A 19,064-nucleotide genomic window follows, 5' to 3' on the forward strand; every position below is an offset into this window, starting at 1 on the left:
TTAGTGAATTGGGCCGTTCAGACTGTCAGTGAATTTCACGCAGTATATTTCCGCTGCGTGAAACGCACGACATGTCCTATATTTGAAGTCAATGGGTGAGTGCAAATCGCGCATGGCACACGGAAGCACTTCCGGGTGGCGCGCGTGATTCGCGCAACAGTAGTAAAATAAATGAGTGAAAACAGAAAAGCACATCGTGCTTTTCTGTTTGCAAACATTAAAACAGAGTGTCGTCATGATGCCGGCTGTGCGAAAATCACGCAGCTGCGCACCATATGCTGATGACACACAGACAAGTTGCGCGCGCAAAACACAGCGTTTTTTGCGTGCGCCAAACGGACACGTCTGTGTGAATAAGGCCTTAATCTGAGCACTGCATTCAGGGGTGTTATTTCAGGTTTGGGCTAACAGTATAACCACTGTGTCATACGGTAGTTTCTGAAAAGAAAATATAATGCTAGCATCCCCTAACCTTTTTCAAATGTTTAGACCTATAGGAATATTAACACCTTAATGACAGTCCATACGCCTTTTCACGGCAGTCATTAAAGGTACTAATCCGACAGCGCCGTAAAAAGGCGGCGCTGTGACTTAATCCCGTCATGGGTGTCCCATGCCAGCTAGAGTGGGTGTCAGACCATCTAAAAGTGTATTCACACGGTGTGGTTTTGCCGCGTTTTTTGCTGCGCCCCCAAAAACTGCACCAGAAAAACGCATGCGTTTTTACTGTGATTTGCAAAATCACGACAAATTGTGGTAGAAACACATGCAAAAAAGTGGCAAAAGCGCAGTGTGTGAATACACTCTAAAGTCATCCAGGCTCCTGCTCTAATAGGTGGGATCAAAGTTAGCTTTGATCCCGCCCATTTAACCCCTTAAATGCTGCGGCCAATATCGACCATGGCCTCTAAGTGGTTTCAGAGGGAGGGGGCTCCCTCTGGCACCCCATCGGCACCTCCGCAACGCAATCTTGTTTTGCCGATGGTTTCCAAGGAAGCCGGGGTCTAACAAACGCCCCCAGGTCTGCCTCCAGTGTATGCTTAAGGGCTTATTCAGACGAACGTGATATACGTCCGTGCAACGCGCGTGATTTTCACGCGTCTCGCACGGACCTTTATTAGTCTATGGGGCCGCGCAGACAGTCTGTGATTTTTACGCAGCGTGAGTCCGCTGCGTAAAATTCACGACATGTCCGTTCTTCGTGCGTATTTCGCGCATCACGCACCCAGTGAAGTCAATGGGGGCATGAAAATCACGCGCATCACACGGAAGCACTTCCGTGGGACGAGCGTGATTCGCGCAACAGCTGTCAAACTATGAATGTAAACAGAAAAGCACCATGTGCTTTTCTGTTTACAAACATCCAAACGGAGTGTCATAATGATGGCGGCTGCGCGAAAATCACGCAGCTGCGCATCATACGGGGCTGACACACGGAGCTGTTAAGTACCTTTTGTGCACGCAAAACGCCGCGTTTTTTGTGCGCGCAAAGCGCACACGCTCGTGTGAATCCGGCCAAAGGCAGATCCTAATTAAATGCCTTCCAGTTTTAAGGCTTGTCCACACGTAGCGGAATTGCTGCGCATTTTGCGTCCGGAATTGCGGATGGAAAATACGCAGCAGAATACAGTAGCAGCAAAGTGGGTGAGATTCAATAAATCTCATCCACACGCTGCTTAAAAATTCCGACCAGAAATTGACCTGAGGTGCGTATTTTTCATACCGCAGCATGTCAATTCCTGCTGCGGAAAGTGGACTGAATTGCTGCGTTTTTCAGAGATGTCCCCATCTCCCAATATTGAGAAAAACACAGCAAATATCGCACCATTTTCTGCAGTAAAAAAATGCAGAAAGTGATGCGTTATTTCCGCAGCGGAATGTCTACTGCATTCAACGGAATTGCTGAAGACATTTTCTGCAGCAATTCCGTTACGTGTGGACAAGCCCGTACACTGACAGGCATAAGACACTGCAATACAGAAGTATTGCAGTGTAACATAAAAGCGATCAAATGATCGCATAGTACAGTACAAAAAATCCCAAGTAAACAAAAAGGACAAACACGTTTTACCCTTACAAATATAAAAAAAAGTTAAAAAGCTACACAGAATTAATATTGTCAAATCCGTAACGACCCGAACTACAAAGGTATTATGTTATTTAACCCGCATGTTGAACGCTGTAAAAAATAAAATAAAAACAATGCCAGAATTGCTGTTTTCTCTTCATCCTGCCATCCCAAAAATGCAATAAAAAGTTGTATGGACCACAACATCATATCAATAAAAATTACAAGTAGTCCTGCAAAAAATAAGCCCTCATACAGTTAGGTCGGCCAAAAAATATAAAAAAGTTATGGCTCTTAGAATATTACAAGACAAAAATAAATACTTTTAAAAACAAGTGTTTTTATTGTGCAAAAGTAGTCAAACATGATAAACTGTATAAATTTGGTATCGCTGTAATCGTAACGACCCGCGGAATAAATTTACTATATTATTTATGCCACTCGGTAAACGGAGTGAATTTAAGATGCAAAAATTAATGGTGAAATTGCAGTTTTTTTCCTTTTCCCCCTAAAAAAAGTTTATAAAAGTTGACCAATAAATTATATGTACCCCAAAAACAAGCCCTCACAAGGCTATGTCTGCAGAAAAATAAAAAAGTTCTGGCTTTTGAAATGAGACAACTGAAAAAAAATCACTCCCTCATTAAGGGGGTTTTCCAGTCCTTAGAAATTGATGGCCTATCCTCAAGATAAGCCATCGATATCTGATCGGTTGGGGTCCGACTCCGGGCACCACTGCCAATCAGCTGCTTTAAAGGAGCCGCAGCACTCGTATGAGCGCTGCTTCCCCTTCATTTCCTTTACTGCTCATACTGTGAATAGCCAACACACATGTAGCGGCGGTTCACAGTACTACAGCCTACTCCCATTCACTTCAATGTAATACTGTGAACCACCACAACAAGTGTGTTGGCTATTCACAGTGAGCAAGATGAAATGAAGGGGAAACAGCGCTCGTACAAGTGCTGTGGCCCCTTTAAAACAGCTTATTGGCGGGTGTGCCAGTAGTCAGACCCTAAGCGATGAGATATTGATGGCTTATCCTGGAAAACCGCTTCATTCAGGCCTAAAATAGTCTGGTCAATATAGGGTTAATGTGCCTGTTCTATTCTTATTGTACAATATAAATTTACCTTGTGCTATTTCTCTTTTCAGAAACACCATTATGCAGACCCTCTGAGTAGAATTCTTTCCCTATTGCAACTACAATACAATAGTTTCATTATCCATGCAGAGATTTTCTCTTCCAATTATGATTCCTCTCACAGAAAGATTGCAATGATAGAACGCCAGTTATATTCACCTAGGAAATTATTCGCTGATCATAATTTACATGGGTGAGGCTGTGTTTACACATTACGGCCGCAATGCGTACATAGTCAAGCCGACTTAACAGTCGACACGGTTCTTAAATTGAATGAAGCTAAAAGCAGGTTAGTGGTTAATGACCACAATGTGCTGCAATACCATGCGGCAAAAACAATTCAAGTTGCGCTGACATGATTGGTGGCGTGCTTATGGGCGCACTACGGCCCCAATGTGTGAGCACAGAGCCTAAATGGTAATGATCATCTGCAGAGAAACACTTTTAAGGACATTCAATACAAAGTGTGCCAGAATTTGGTCAATAAGAAAAGATTGTTGTGTTACCTATAGATGTGCAGACGTATCAGCCAAATTATCTGTATTTCTGTGGCCGTCTGAAGAAGCTTGCGGAGATAATAGACGGAGACTGTTATGATATTATTATATTTCATCATTTATTTAGATAGCGGCAGCATATTACACAGTGCTGTATGTCATAATACATAACTTCATAAATGTGAATATGTTTGCCTAGAGATTTATTGTTGAATATGTTGTTCTCAGGCTCAATATGAGAATCCCCCACATATCTACGCATTAACAGATAACATGTATCGCAATATGCTGATTGATGGTGAGAACCAGTGCGTCATCATCAGGTGAGAGTACAGGATTCCAGTAATACACATCGGTGTCTAGAAACAGGGCAGCTGGCACATACTGGGCCTCATGTATGAAGGAGCGCAGACAAGAACTGGAGTTCTATGGGGCCATCAGACCGTGATAACGGGCGAAAATAGAACCTGTTCTATTGTTTTACGGTCCGTTAAAAAAGCAGTCGTGTTAATACAACCATAGAACTTCATTGTTCTGAATACGGACGTTTTTCACTCTCTTGTGAATATAACCTAAGGCCTGCTGGAAAAAAAAAGTGAGTTCTGTCCACGCTTGTTTTCATACATGAGGCCCATTGTATCCTACATGAAATATGCACACAATGTGAAACTATGCAATTAATACAACATAATCTCAAAATAAACAATTCTCTTAATAAATGGAACATTATCTTATGCATCGGTATGGGAAATTTTAAGTAATGTGAAAAGTTTCAATTACTCATCATTTTCAAGATCTTCACTTGCTGTAAGGTTGGCTACACACGCAGCCTATTTAGGAACAACACTATGTTTTTTGTGGCGTTTATTGTGGCCATATGTTTTTCAATTTAATGCTAAAATATAGATCGCATTACAAACATAATGGTGTCTTTTTTTGGTTTTGTCTTGTGTTTTTTTGGCTCACTGGCGTTTTTTCAAAATTGCAGCAAGGATTGATTTGGCGTTTTTTCCACAGTTGGTGGCATTTTTCTCCCATAGACCTCCACAGGTTTTGATTTCTTATTAAAAAAAACACATGTGTCAATGTGTGTTGCATTTTTTTTATGTCATCAGTGCTGCGTCGCATTCAGCGTCCTGACGCTGCCGGGCGTCAGTACGTTGCACGAGGTGACCTGGAGGGAAGAAGAGGAGCTGTGAGGTGAGCATTATTTTTTTTATTTTTTATTTCATGTTCTACTGAGGGGGGGGTTGGGGGGTAGCCCGATTGGGCGGGGTATGTGGCCCAGCACTGGCCTTCTACCTTGCTACAACCCACAGAGTAAAATCTACGCCGGCTCAGAGCTGTACAATTTACACCAGTTTTCTGATGTAAAGTATAATAAATATCTCGGGCCGCTGTTGCCCCGCCCACTTTTGGTCTTTTATTTGTGATTTTTTTTATGCCAGAAAACAAGCGTAGAAAGATTAATAAATTGTGCGTGTGAAGGAAGCCTTAATGAATCTAAATATTCTTGGCTACATCCAGAGGCTGAAAAATCTATCCTGATTATTATTTAACTGACAAAGTTTTTCAGTTGAACAAGATCAGGTTTCAGCTTCTGGATGTAAACAAGAAAATGTTGAGAAATTGAAACTTCATGCATGTTAGAAAGTTGCAACGCGGTTTAATAAATAAGCTTAATTTATAAGAAACTGATGAAAACCTCTAAAGGGGTTGTCAAGGAAAAATCTAAAAAGTGTCCCCTAACCTTGATTTGCCTTCCCTAATACCCCCTATTAAACTTCTAACCAGTTTCTGTTTGATCTCCATTGTCACTGCTGCTTTTTCTGTTTTTTTAGGGCATGACCACACATGGCGGAATTCCTCCGCAACTGTCCGCATCGATGCCGCACAGAATCTGCGTTGCAGATTCTGCAGCGGATCTGCACAAAATGTGCAGTACATTGATGCGGACTAGCTGCTGCAGACTGCGGGAAAAGTGCTTCTCTTCTCCCTATCAGTGCAGGATAGAGAGAAGGGACAGCACTTTCCCTAGTGAAAGGAAACGATTTTCATACTTACCGGCCGTTGTCTTGGTGACGCGTCCCTCTTTCGGCATCCAGCCCGACCTCCCTGGATGACGCGCCAGTCCATGTGACCGCTGCAGCCTGTGCTTTGCCTGTGATTGGCTGCAGCCGTCACTTACACTGAAACGTCATCCTGGGAGGCCGGACTGGAGACAGACGCAGGGAGTTCTCGGTAAGTATGAACTTATATGTTTTTTTACAGATACATGTATATTGGGATCGGTAGTCACTGTCCCGGGTGCAGAAACAGTTACTGCCGATCGCTTAACTCTTTCAGCACCCTGGACAGTGACTATTTACTGACGTCTCCTAGCAACGCTCCCGTCATTACGGGAGCCCCATTGACTTCCTCAGTCTGGCTGTAGACCTAGAAATACATAGGTCCAGCCAGAATGAAGAAATGTCAAGTAAAAAAAGCAAGACGCATCCGCAGCACACATGACATGTGCATGACAGCTGCGGACTTCATTGCGGAACTTTGAATCTCCATTGAAGTCAATGGAGAAATTCCGCCATGAGTCCGCCACTGCTCCGCAACAGACAGAGCATGCTGCGGACACCAAATTCCGCTCCGCAGCCTATGCTCCGCAGCGGAATTGTACGCATCGTGTAAACGAACACTGCTAAATTAAAGTGAAAGTCAATGTAGAAACGGCTCCGCTGCGGATTAACGCTGCGGAGTGTCCGCAGCGGAATTTAAGTGCAATTCCGCCATGTGTGAACCCGCCCTTACATCCCTTGCTTCTGGTCCTGTCTCTTTCCTGTCTTGTAACCCACCATACCCATGATCCCTTGCTGCATCTGAGGAGACAGCTTGCATCCCCCCCCCCCCCCCCCGCTTCCTCCAAAGCATCTCAGCTATTTGCATACTGCCACGCCCCTCTATGTTCACAGGTCATTCCCTGCTCTAATTACTAATTCCAGGCATCTCCCTCCCTGCACACTGTCCTACACACTAGAATCATCATTATCCTTTGTGCCTCCATCTATCCCTGATCTAAGTACAGGCACCCATCTCCCTCCCCCTCCCCTTTCACAGCCTGATAAATGTAAGTCTGCCCACTCCACCCATGTCAGATATCTTGGTACACACAATCCAGTCAGCGTTTTCCTCACCTGCTGCTGGATCCGTTCCAAGAGATCCTGAGTTTTTTTTGCAAGCAGAAAATTCTGCCTCAAAATTCTGTCTGGAATTCCGAGGCAGATTTTGATCTGCCTGCACGCCGTTTGCCGCGTTTTTCGCAGCGTTTTTGCCCGTGGCCATTGAGCACTGCGGGCAAAAACGCTTTCTCTGCCTCCCATTGATGTCAGTGGGGAGTCAGAGACGTAAACGCCCAAAGACAGGGCATGTCCCTTCTTTCTCCCGCAAGAGGTAAAACCGCTAAAAACGCCTCCGCCTCCCAATGAAGGGAGGCGTTTTCGGCAGTTTTTTGGCGCATTTTCCGACGCGGTTTCCTCAGTATAGGCCATCAATATGTAAACTGTGGGGATCCGACACCCGGCACCCGCGTCGATCGGCTGTTTTGAAGGGACCACAGTGCTCGTACGACTGCTGCTTCCCCTCCATTTCCTTTACTGCTCACACTGTGAATCACGGACACACTTGTAGCGGCGGTTCACAGTATTAGGGCTCATTCCGACGAACGGGATATACGTCCGTGCAGCGCACGTGATTTTCATGCGCGTCGCACGGACCTATATTAGTCTATGGGGCCGTGCAGACAGTTACGTGATTTTTACGCAGCGTGAGTCCGCTGCGAAAAACTCACGACATGTCCGTTCTTTGTGCATATTTCGCGCATCACGCATGCCACACGGAAGCACTTCCGTGGGACGCGCGTGATTCGCGCAACAGCTGTAAAACTATGAATGAAAATCTGTTTACAAACATCCAAACGGAGTGTCATAATGATGGTGGCTGCGCGAAAATCACGCAGCCGCGCATCATACGGGGCTGACACACGGAGCTGTTAAGTGCCTTTTGCGCACGCAAAATGTCGCGTTTTTTACGGGCGCAAAACGCACACGCTTGTGTGAATCCGGCCTTACAGCTTTCTCCCATTCAAGTGTATACTGTAATACTGTGAACCGCCGCTACAAGTGTGTCCGTGATTCACAGTGTGAGCAGTAAAGGAAATGAAGGGGAAGCGACGATCGTACGAACATCGCGGCCCCTTCAAAACAGCCGATCTGCAGGGAGACGGGCCACCACCCATCAGATATTGATGGCTTATCCTGAGGATAGGCCATCAATTTTTGTGGACTGGAAAACCCCTTTGACACCCCAAATATGATTACTTTATGGAAAGTAGACCCCAAGGTATTAATTTAACGACATATCAAAGATTTGAAAATCTGCCGTGTAAAATGTCTGCAGCATGCAGATGAGTTTTGTAAAATCTCATCTACTTGCCTTGTACTCCGTGTGTTACATGATGACTTTGGCCATGACACAGGTTGTCCGACCAAAGATCGCCATGTCCCATAGTCTACACCGCAAGCAATGAAAGTCAATGTGGTCGTGTTGCGACCTGCAAGTAACTGCGACACGACAGTTTGGATTTCTTGCAACTGTCATGTCGTGGCAACTTGCGAGTTGCGACACAACCACATTGACTTTTATTACATGCAATGTAGGCTACGGGACATAGCGATCTTTGGCTGGTCGACCTGTGTCGTATGTGGCCAAAGTCGCCGTGTAGCAGATAGACAAATTTATTTATAGAGGAAATTTTTATTGAAAAAATAAAAAAAGTGTTTTTTTTTTTTACGTTACATTATTCTTCTCCTTCTCTGGCAGTCTGCCAGAGAGGGAGAAGATGAAACTGGTGATCGTTGTGACAGAGGTCATCTGACCAGAGACCTCACTCAAGCCTGGTGATACAGCTGTCTCTAGACAGCTGTATCATGGAGCTCCTTACCGTCGGCACGCATGTGATTGCTGTGAAAGGCTGTCACAGCATTCACATAGCTGAGCTCTTTATCGTCGGCGCGCAAGCACTGCTGGGAGGAGCAATATAATCGCTGTGACACGCTGTCACATCGATCACATGACCGGAGACCACACTGAGTGGTCTCCGAGTGAAAGCTCCGTGATATCAGCTGTCTCTAGACAGCTGTATTACAGAGCTCATCACAGTCGGCACATAAGCGCTGCTGTTAGGAGCAATGTGATCGTTGTGACAGGTTGTCACAACGATCACTTGACCGGAGACCACGCTGAGTGGTCTCCAGGTGAAAGCTCCGTGATATCAGCTGTCTCTAGACAGCTGTATCACATTGATCCTCACAGTCGGCATGTAAGCGCTGCTGTTAGGAGCAATGTGATCGTTGTGACAGGTTGTCACAACGATCACGTAACCGGAGACCACGCTGAGTGGTCTCCGGTTAAAGTTCCATGATACAGCTGTCTAGAGACAGCTGTATCACGGAATTAAATGCCGCCGGGGAGCGACAAACCTGCTAACTCTGCAGGACGTTCTGGAACGGCCCTGCAGAGTTAATTGTGGACCGCCCGGACGTGGCTAAACAGATGAGGATACACGTGGTACAGTTACGTCATTTGTGACGTAACCGCACACTCTGATAACAGGAAACAGGAATTTAGCTATAGGAGCTAATGGACGGGTCTGCAAAGGAAGTGCCAATTTTGGATTAGCAAGCGGTCACGTGACTGAAGATTGGATACGCCGCTACATTCATCAGATCCAACGTAAGTATATTGCAAAGTTACTTGTTTTGCATTGTTATGTGATTATTTGCTTCCGGAAAACCCCTTTAATGAGGTTTCTTCAACTTGTATTAGTTTTGCATACGCGAACAATTCTATCTTGAAAGTCGATGTTAGGACTGATTAATTCTTAGGATAATTAAAAGTGTCTCTTTAAGGCCAAGTTAACGCAGGGAAGCACGGTGCAGTTTTTGATAGATGTGTTTTTCCCCTTTTTTTGTAGCCAAAATCAGAAGTGAATCCTAGAGAGAGGAAAAGTTGAAGGCCCCATGCACACGAACAAGCTTTTGCGGCTGCAATTCCCCCTGAAAATCCACGGGAGAATTGCGGGCCCATTCATTCCTATGGGGCTATGCACACGGCCGTGGTTTTCACGGTCCGTGCATGGCCCGTGAGCCTGGACCACAGAAAGAACGGGCATGCCTTATTACGGCCATGTTCTGTGGTCCAGGCTCATTGAAAATAATGGCCGCGGCCATGTGCATGGCCCGCAATTTGCGGGCGGCTCGAGGCTGATAGTCCGCTGCCGGCCGACCCAAAAATCATGGCCATGCACATGGCTACGGTCGTGTGCATGAGGCCTAAGGGCATGTTCAGACGTGGCGGAATTCTGCAGACACTGTCCGCATCAATGCCGCACATAACCTGCGTTGCAGATTCCGTTGCGGATTTGGCTAAAATGTTAAGTAAAATGCTACGGATTTGTCGTTGCGGATTCAGGTGCAGATCACACCCTGCTCTCTTTCAAACATTCCATCCCAGTCTGGGTATAGACCTCGGCACACATAGGTCCAGCCAGAATGATGAAATATCCTGTTCCTGAAAGCAATCCGCAACGCAACACACGTTACATCTGCGGATTTCATTGCGTAATTTTGAAACTCCCTTGAAGTCAATGGAGAAATTCCGCAACAAGTACGCATCAAGTCCGCAACAGACAGTGCATGCTGCAGACAGAAAATTCGGCACCGCAGCCTATGGTCCGCAGCGGAGTTTTCCACAACGTCTGCATGAAGATAACTAAAAAGGTGTGGAAACCAATGGACAAACTGTCTGCTGCGGATTTCCACTGCGGACTGTCCTCAGCGGAATTCCACAGCAATTCTGCCACGTCTGAACGTGCCCTTAAGGAAAGTTCTTTTTTGCATCCACTTTTGGTTTTGGACAAAAAAATAAATAAAAATGCACTTAACCTGGCGTAGCAAAAAGGTGCAGGTAGAATGAACAGTAGGAATCTGATATTTGGTGAATATTACTCTTCCCTATCATCTATGCCAACTATTTTGAACATTTTGCTATACACTTATTCAGGTACAATATGAGCTTTACCCATATGGGTATGTTCACACGTAGCGTAAATACTGCGGATCCACAGCATAATAAAGTAGCAGCAAAGTGGATGAAATTTTAACAAATCTCATCCACACGCTGCGTAAATGATGAGCGGGAAAACGCTCAGAAATTGACCTGCGGTGTGGTTTTTTAAACTGATACCACACGGAAGGGAAATGCATCAAATACGGACCTTTTGTTGCAGGCGCAAAATGGACACGCTTGTCTGAATTAGGCCCTATAGTGACGTTTAATCCCCATATTTTACACTGTTAAATCATGAAAGGTGGCCTGTTGAGTATATGCTGTACTGTTTTTTTGTAATTTCAGTGGTGAAAGCGGTGCAGGCAAAACTGTGGCTGCTAAATACATCATGGGCTATATATCCAAAGTATCAGGAGGAGGCGAAAAAGTACAGGTATTCTACATTTCCATTACAAATTGCATTGCTGTCCAGTTTTTTTTTTTGTCTGCTTTTTGTGTGCTTGTGGTACAATTTAATACCATGAATTTGTCAACCATATTTTTGGGAAGTTATCACTACTGCATTAAACATAGTAAGGTTATAACTGCAATTACGTCTGAAATTACGGAGCTGTTTTCAGGAGAAAACAGCTCCTGAATTTCAGATGTAATTGCATGTACTCGCGTTTTGCGGGGCGTCTTTTACGGACGTAATTTGGAGCTGTTCTTCATTGGCGTCAATGAAAAACGGCTCCAATTACGTCCCAAGAAGTGTCCTGCACTTCTTTTGACGAGGCTGTAATTTTCCGCGCCGTCTTTTGACAGCGACGTGTAAAATGACAGGTCGTCGGCACAGTACATCGTAAAGCCCATTGAAAGTAATGGGCAGATGATTACCTACGTATTGGGGCCATTTTTTCAGACGTAATTTGAGGCTTAAAACGCCTCCATTACGTCTGAAAATAGGTCGTGTGAACCCAGCCTAAGGCTATGGCTACATAGTTACATTTGTCATGCAAAGGTTGGCAATCTCTTTAAATTGTTCAGCTTTCTTTTTGACTCAATGAAAGAAAATAACAATGACTACTAATTAATTTCTATGTATCGTGATTGCCACGTGACAGTATGAAACAATACTAAATCTATTGAGGTGGCACATTTTGTCTGTCCACATGGTTAAAGGGGTTTTCCCATCAGAGACATTTATGACATATCCACAGGATATTCGTCGTTGAACAGCAGCACACGTCTCCCAAATTTCAATCAATATGTTCTTTTATTGATCAAACATCCAGTAAAAAATGGCAACGTTTCGACCCGTCACAAGTTGAGTGTCTTTCTCAAGACCATCCACTTGTCACGGGTCGAAACGTTGCCATTTTTTACTGGATGTTTGACCAATAAAAGAACATATTGATTGAAATTTGGGAAACGTGTGCTGCTGTTCAACCATGCTTTTTCTGAGGATTACATTTCGTCAGACTGGGTTTGTCTGATCTTACAGCGTGTCACCGCTCCTGATATCGGGATTTGTGCTGCTTCGAATATTTTATTTTTTGGATATCCACAGGATATGTCATAAATGTCAGATAGATGCGGGTCCCACCTCAGGGACCTGCACCTATCTCTAGAACGGGGCCCTGTAAAACCCCGTTCTACTGCTCTGTGTTGTGGCTGACGCGTGTGATTCCCAACCATGAATTACGGAAACGCTGAGCTACACTGTTTCTGTAAGTCTCATAGAACTGAATGGTAGTTACGGAAACAGTGTAGCGCGCATACTACTCTGCTTTCGTAACTGCCTTTCACTACTATGGGAGTTACGGAGACAGCGTAGCTCAGTGAGCTACGCTGTTTCCGTAATTCATGGTAGGAAATCACACGCTTCAGCCACATCACAGAGCAGTAGAACGGGGTTTAGGGGGCCCCATTCTAGAGATAGGTGCAGGTCCCAGAGGTGGGACCCGCATCTATCTGACATTTATGACATATCCTGTGGATATATAGAAACTTGAGGACAGCATATGGCAAAAAAGATTGTGATTATTAACACATCCCATAAATATCAATACAGCTACGTTTCGACTCCACTCAAAGAGAAAGACTCTAGAGGAGTCGAAACGTAGCGGTATTGATATTTTTGGGATGTGTTAATAAACACAATCTTTTTTGCCATATTGATGCGGTCCTCAAGTTTCTATACATCAGTCGTTTGTCTAGATGGGATTTCTGGACTTGGAATTTGCATCTTTCCTTCATGATTGAGGTGTTAAGTGGAAAGTATCTGAGCAAGTGAGTGCTGTGGAATATCTGCTATAATGTCCTGTGGATATGTCATAAATGTCTCTGATGGGAAAACCCCTTTAAGGCCACGATCAGTAAATGCTCATTCATCGGCTGATCGTATCGATTATGCAGCACAAAATATTATAGTTGTCGGAAGCACATCTTCCAGTGTAAACAGGGAGATGTGCTGCCAATATGATGGAACTACAAGAGAACGAGCGATCATAGTAAAGATCGCTCGTCCCCATACATAGCCCCTTGTGAAAGAACCAAACAAACACCGATCAACGAGCTGTCTCGTTGATCAGCGCTTGTTTTTACGGCCAATATTGGACAGTGTAAAAGGACCCTTAGACGGTCTAGTGGTTGATTATGATATGGGCAGAGGCGGACACAGACTGCAGAGGGCCCCTCTGCAAAGAATGTGCCTGGGCCCCCCATAACGCCCGTGTGCATATAAAACTATACAAATCTATATTGCACATTTTATTACTAGTTCAGAACACAAGTAACAAACAAAAATAATGCAAATTATTTTAAATACTTAAAAACTGAGTATAGCACAAAGCACTCTTATGACTTTATCTTGCTCATTGTACTGTCACTTATCAAGCAGGACTAACTTGCGATACTTCATCTATAGGAATGCAATAGTGCTGAACCGAGGAAGTAATGATAGAAAAGTGAATTTTTTTTTTTAAATAAATACTTGCAATTCTAATAACCAATACACTAATATAAGTAAACTTACTTTATACAGCAAAATACTATAAACAAAGTAGTAAACCAGTAATAAAATAAGTGTATAAAGAAAAAAAGATGTGGTTATTACAAACCATACCTAACAAACCCAAAATTGCAATATAATATAGCACGGTGCCATTCCTGATATAGATTAATGAAAAAAGAAAAAAAGAAAAAGATCCAGGAATATAGCTAAGCACTCTTGGGTTCAATAAGAATAAAAAATTATTTTATTTTTTGAATCCAGATAATACCGGCAAAGTTAAATTTATACATAAATACACAAGTAACAATTTAAAAAGAGAATTCTCCTGGCCAGGAAAGAGAACATACAATAAACCTTCAGAACATAGGTGATATTGCCTGATGGATATACAGCACGATGTACACGCGTTAAACAATTTTACAAAGAGATTTCAAAATGAGAAACCGCTGGGCTATGTTCACACTTGCGGTTTCCAAACATATATGTAATTTGTATCACAATATTGCCAAAGTACCTATTTGGAGTAGCTGGTAATGATATTAATAAAGAGACTTTTTTTATATGCATATAATATGACTTGACTCTCAAAATAGACAAATAGCCTCAAGAATTAGAGGAATGTGGTTATAAGCGTGCTTTTTTCTCTCATCAAGTGGATCAACAAAACCAATTCAAATCTTATGATAATAGGAAGTCTTTTTACAGATCCTAGGGTCAATGTATAGCCCTCAAGCAGTTGGGCTTTGAAGCAAGATATAAGCTTAAATGGATTTTTACCTTCGCCTCCGAAGTCCAGTAAGTGCCGGGAAGACCATGCGGGGAGGTAATTGACTCCGGGGTGAGGAATGGCAGGTCTCCTCAAGAGGGAAGTTCACCTGTGTGGCCACACATTTGGTTTCAAAGCATCCACGTCTCCACCATTGCTTCCCTTGGCGCTTTCCTCTATTGATCCATGCAGGCAACAACCACTGTACTCACGGAGGTAGGGGCCCAGCAATGCAGGATCGCACCCTGATATTTCAGGTGAATTGAAGGCACTCCAAGAGGAACGGACCCAGCTGGACAAGATCGCACGCCGGCAGCCAGGTAGATAGAAATTCCAACGTATGTTCCTTTCCACGTGTGATCTTCAACACTGGACAGGTATTCTCTGGGCAGGGTTTGGACGTCACTACCCGCCCCGTTGATTAGAACAGCTGACGCGTTTCATCCCTGAACGGGATTTCTTCAGAGCAGTTTGACAAGTGCTGCCAAACACACTATATTTATAGTGTCCCAAATTCATTCATTGGTTCAATGAAAAACATAATGTTTCACACAAAGATATTATGGATATTATATATTTAAATCTTTCATGAGATGCCACAATGATATATATCTCTCTCAATTTCAATAGCAGGCATAGATATTTTTATATTCAAACAGACAATTAGAATATCCAGAAAATCATATTCATAAATATATTCAGTAGTTATCAAGGGGAGGGCAATCAGTGGTGTGTCTCTACTTGGTCAAAATAAGACCAATAATTGAATTTTGCATAGGAATACAATTACTACCTGAATTTTATTATCAATATTAATTCTTCCGTGAATACGGATAACTACTACTATCTAGACTTTGTAGTAGATTTATGGAGGAACGAATTTTTCTTCAATAAGGGATCCCCCATTATATCATTTTGACACAAGATGAAATCTGTTCAATTCTTTTAATATATATTATATGGGATACATCCAACCATACACCTAAGCATATGAAATACAGATAATACTTCAGGGGAGGCAGGGAAAGAGAACCACTACCTGTTAGGGCATTAGGACCCGGGTCCCCACCACCCCCAAAGCAGAATCGATTTCAATACCATCAATATTAGTTTGATAATTTTACTACTGGATTTCATCATATTTAACATATGCGTATATAAGACTATGGTAAATAATGGGAGCCATCATGAAATTCCAAGGGGGGGCAGGAATGGGGATCCAGTGTCCATAGAACAATAGATCTCCCATTCCCACCACACATAAAGAGCTAGATTCAAATCCCATCACTATAGAAGATTGCAAAAATTGAAAATTATGTTCATTCATTTGGAATTATTTATCCAATTAATTGATCATTCCATATTGAGAATAACATTGCTCATACTCATACCACTGAAAACAGATTATGATTATATGAAAAATATAATATCCACATCAAAGACATATTGGGATTTCACTATCAGGTTTCCAAAGATAAAAACCAGAAAGTATGTATATTAAATCCAAAAGTTTCACAACCAATTTTCCTAGATCATTCTCCAGGGATGACATAATAAAGGTCCCATTATTTAATCTAATATTCTTTTATCAGAGATTGTTTATATCCAACACTGACTAACTCGAAAATACTGAAAGTTGAGGGAAATATAAAACAGCCTCTTGGCCCCCAACTGTTCAAAGGAACATATTAAATTTAATTTCATTATTTAGTCCCCTGGGATTCAAAGTTCTCAGTGTATATATCCACATAGTTTCCTTTTGGAGGAGTATTCGATTGAGATCACCTCCCCTTCTGTCTTGGAATAGTTGATAAATCCCCATGAATTTTAGGCCAGTTGGTGATTGGGCATGGTATGTTTTAAAATGTGCAGCTAGAGGATTAACCATTTCACCCTTGGTGATATCTCTAATATGTTCGCTGATGCGAACATGTAATTCTCGTTTCGTTTTCCCAATATATTGTTTCCCACATGGGCAAATAATGGAGTAAACGACCATGGTTGAGCGGCAATTGATGAAATTATAGACTTTGAATTCCCTTTTGTGTTCACTATCCAGAAAAGTGTCTGATTTTAAAACGTACTTACAACATTTACAAGAGCCACACATGAACATTCCTTTTGGACGTTTCTGTAGCCATTTCTCATTACTTGGGGTCCTTCTCTTAAACTCAGAACTCACCAACATATTCCTCAAAGTGGGGGCCTTTCTTGGAACCATACTCGGTACATTCCCCACTATTGAGTTAATTCTTTTGTCCAAAGTTAAATGTGGCCAGTTTTTGATCATCAAATTCCGAAGTATGTTCCAATGGGACCCATACCTTGAAATGAATCTGACTCTGTTGTCACTGTTATCTTTTTTACCTCTCTTGAGAATTTCCTCTCTATTCTGCCTAGATGCCCTATTGTATCCTTTCTTGATCATTATTTTGGGATAACCCCTATCTTCAAAGCGAGATGATAGATCTTGTGCTTCGCTTTTGAAGTCCCTGAAGTCAGTACAGTTGCGGTGAATTCGAAGAAATTCGCTTATCGGGATCCCCTTAATTTGAGAGGGAAAGTGATGGCTACTTGCTGCCAAAAGGGTATTACCTGATGTTGGTTTCCGATATGTAGTCGTTTTTAATTTGTTTCCTTCCCTATGAATATTAAGATCCAAAAAGCTAATGTGATCTTCACTATAAGAAAAGGTCAGAAGGATATTTAATTTATTAGAGTTTAAATCCCCAATAAAACTTTCAAGTAAGTCCAATGGTCCCTTCCAACACAATAGAACATCATCCATGTATCTAAGCCAAGCGGAGGCGCATTTTCTGAAGAGAGGATGAGGGTATACTATAAATTCTTCCCACCAGCCCAAGTGCAAACAGGCATACGATGGTGCACAAGAGGATCCCATGGCTGTTCCACGAATCTGACGATAGAATTTGCCATCAAAAGAGAAGCAGTTATAATTCAAAACGAATTCCAACATTTCAATAATAAATTCATTTTGATGGGCCCAGTCTCCTCCTCTCCTCTCCAGAAAATGCGCGACCGCTTTGAGGACAACATCATGTGGGATGGAGGTATACAATGACTCCACATCCAATCCCACCAGGATGAAGTCTTCCTCAAGAATCAATTTGTCAATTTTATTTAGAAGATCCCCCGTATCCAATACAAAAGATGGAAGTGTACGGACAAAAGGTTTCAATTTTTCGTCTATGTATTTACCAAGGTGGTCTGTTGGGCCATCACACCCCGAAATGATAGGTCTACCCGGAGGTGTGTTCCTATTTTTGTGCACCTTAGGAAGCACATATATCGTGGGCATACGGGGTTCTCTTACCTCCAAAAATTGAAACTCATTTTTATTAATTAAGCCCTCATCCAATGCAAAAGTCAATTTTCTATTTAAAGTTCCCATTATATTATCAAGTGGGTTATCATTCAAAAGGGAATATGTATCCGTTTCCAATTGTCTTTTAATCTCACCGACATAGTCCTCCTCTCTGAGGAGGACAACATTTCCACCCTTATCACTGGGCTTGATTACAATATTCTCAATATTTTGCAATTCCTTTAGGGCTTTTCGTTCCCTTTCGGTTAGGTTGTCCTCACACAGAAAGGAGGACCAGTCGATGACACTTATATCTCTAAGCATGGCCTCCAAGAATGCATGTGTGTATCTATTAGAATGTATGCTTGGCATGGTACTACTTTTTTTCCGCAAGCCCGTATACTCTGGGATGATATCGGTAAAGTCCTCTCCAGGATTATCTATATTCTCCAATATGTTACCTTCCCTCCATAATTCATTTAGATCCGCTAGAGTATTTAGATCAGACATTTCCAAGTTAGGGATCATTCCAAATTCCATTATTTCTCTCTGTAACTCTGACGTTACATTCTCATTTTGAATATTCCTCTCATTTTTTTCCCCATGCCAAAGTCTCAAGAGAATCTTTCTAAGAAAGAGGTGAAGATCTTTACATATTTCAAATTCCTTTCCAGGGGTAACAGGTGAGAAACCCAATCCACGATTTAATAGGGATATATGATGTATTGATAGGGGGAAATCGGTTAGATTTATTATGTTATTCAGATTATTATTTATCTTCCCCTGCGTTGTCTTGTATTGGGTCCTCCTTTTTTCTCTACTATTCTTTCCTCTCCGAATTTCCCTCTGTTTCGGTCCCCTAAAAAAGAAACCTTGGATTGTGATTCCTCAATTCTAATGTGTTTCCCCATCTCATTATCACTAGATGGGTCACTTGTAGTTTCCCCATCTGTTGACATAAAAGTATTCCTTCTCACCCGTACTCTATTTCTGTTCTGTCTTTCTCTATTTTTTGTAAAGGAGAAAATTTGTTTCTGTTCAAAATCAAAAGTATCCCTTTGGAATTTTCTCCTTTTTCGTACTGATATTTCACGAAGTTCCACTTCCACCTCTTTTTTGAGACTATTATTTAATTTTTCAAATTCCTGATCCT

General features: G+C 42.4%; 1 protein-coding gene across 2 annotated transcripts in view; it reads left to right on the forward strand.

Moving 5' to 3' along the window:
- MYO1F (myosin IF) overlaps nucleotides 1-19,064 on the forward strand; it is a 170,868-nt gene that overhangs the window by 65,732 nt on the left and 86,072 nt on the right. Inside the window, exons 4-5 of one of the 2 annotated variants that reach the window (XM_075850101.1) lie at nucleotides 3,938-4,032; nucleotides 11,171-11,258. In XM_075850101.1, the coding sequence (XP_075706216.1) occupies nucleotides 3,938-4,032; nucleotides 11,171-11,258 (183 nt within the window). Of the gene's footprint in view, nucleotides 1-3,937; nucleotides 4,033-6,768; nucleotides 6,828-11,170; nucleotides 11,259-19,064 lie in introns of those variants that run through there. The other variant, XM_075850108.1, reaches the window with a different exon arrangement.

Source organism: Rhinoderma darwinii, chromosome 1, assembly GCF_050947455.1.
Source record: "Rhinoderma darwinii isolate aRhiDar2 chromosome 1, aRhiDar2.hap1, whole genome shotgun sequence".
NCBI classification, from domain to species: Eukaryota; Metazoa; Chordata; class Amphibia; order Anura; family Rhinodermatidae; genus Rhinoderma; species Rhinoderma darwinii.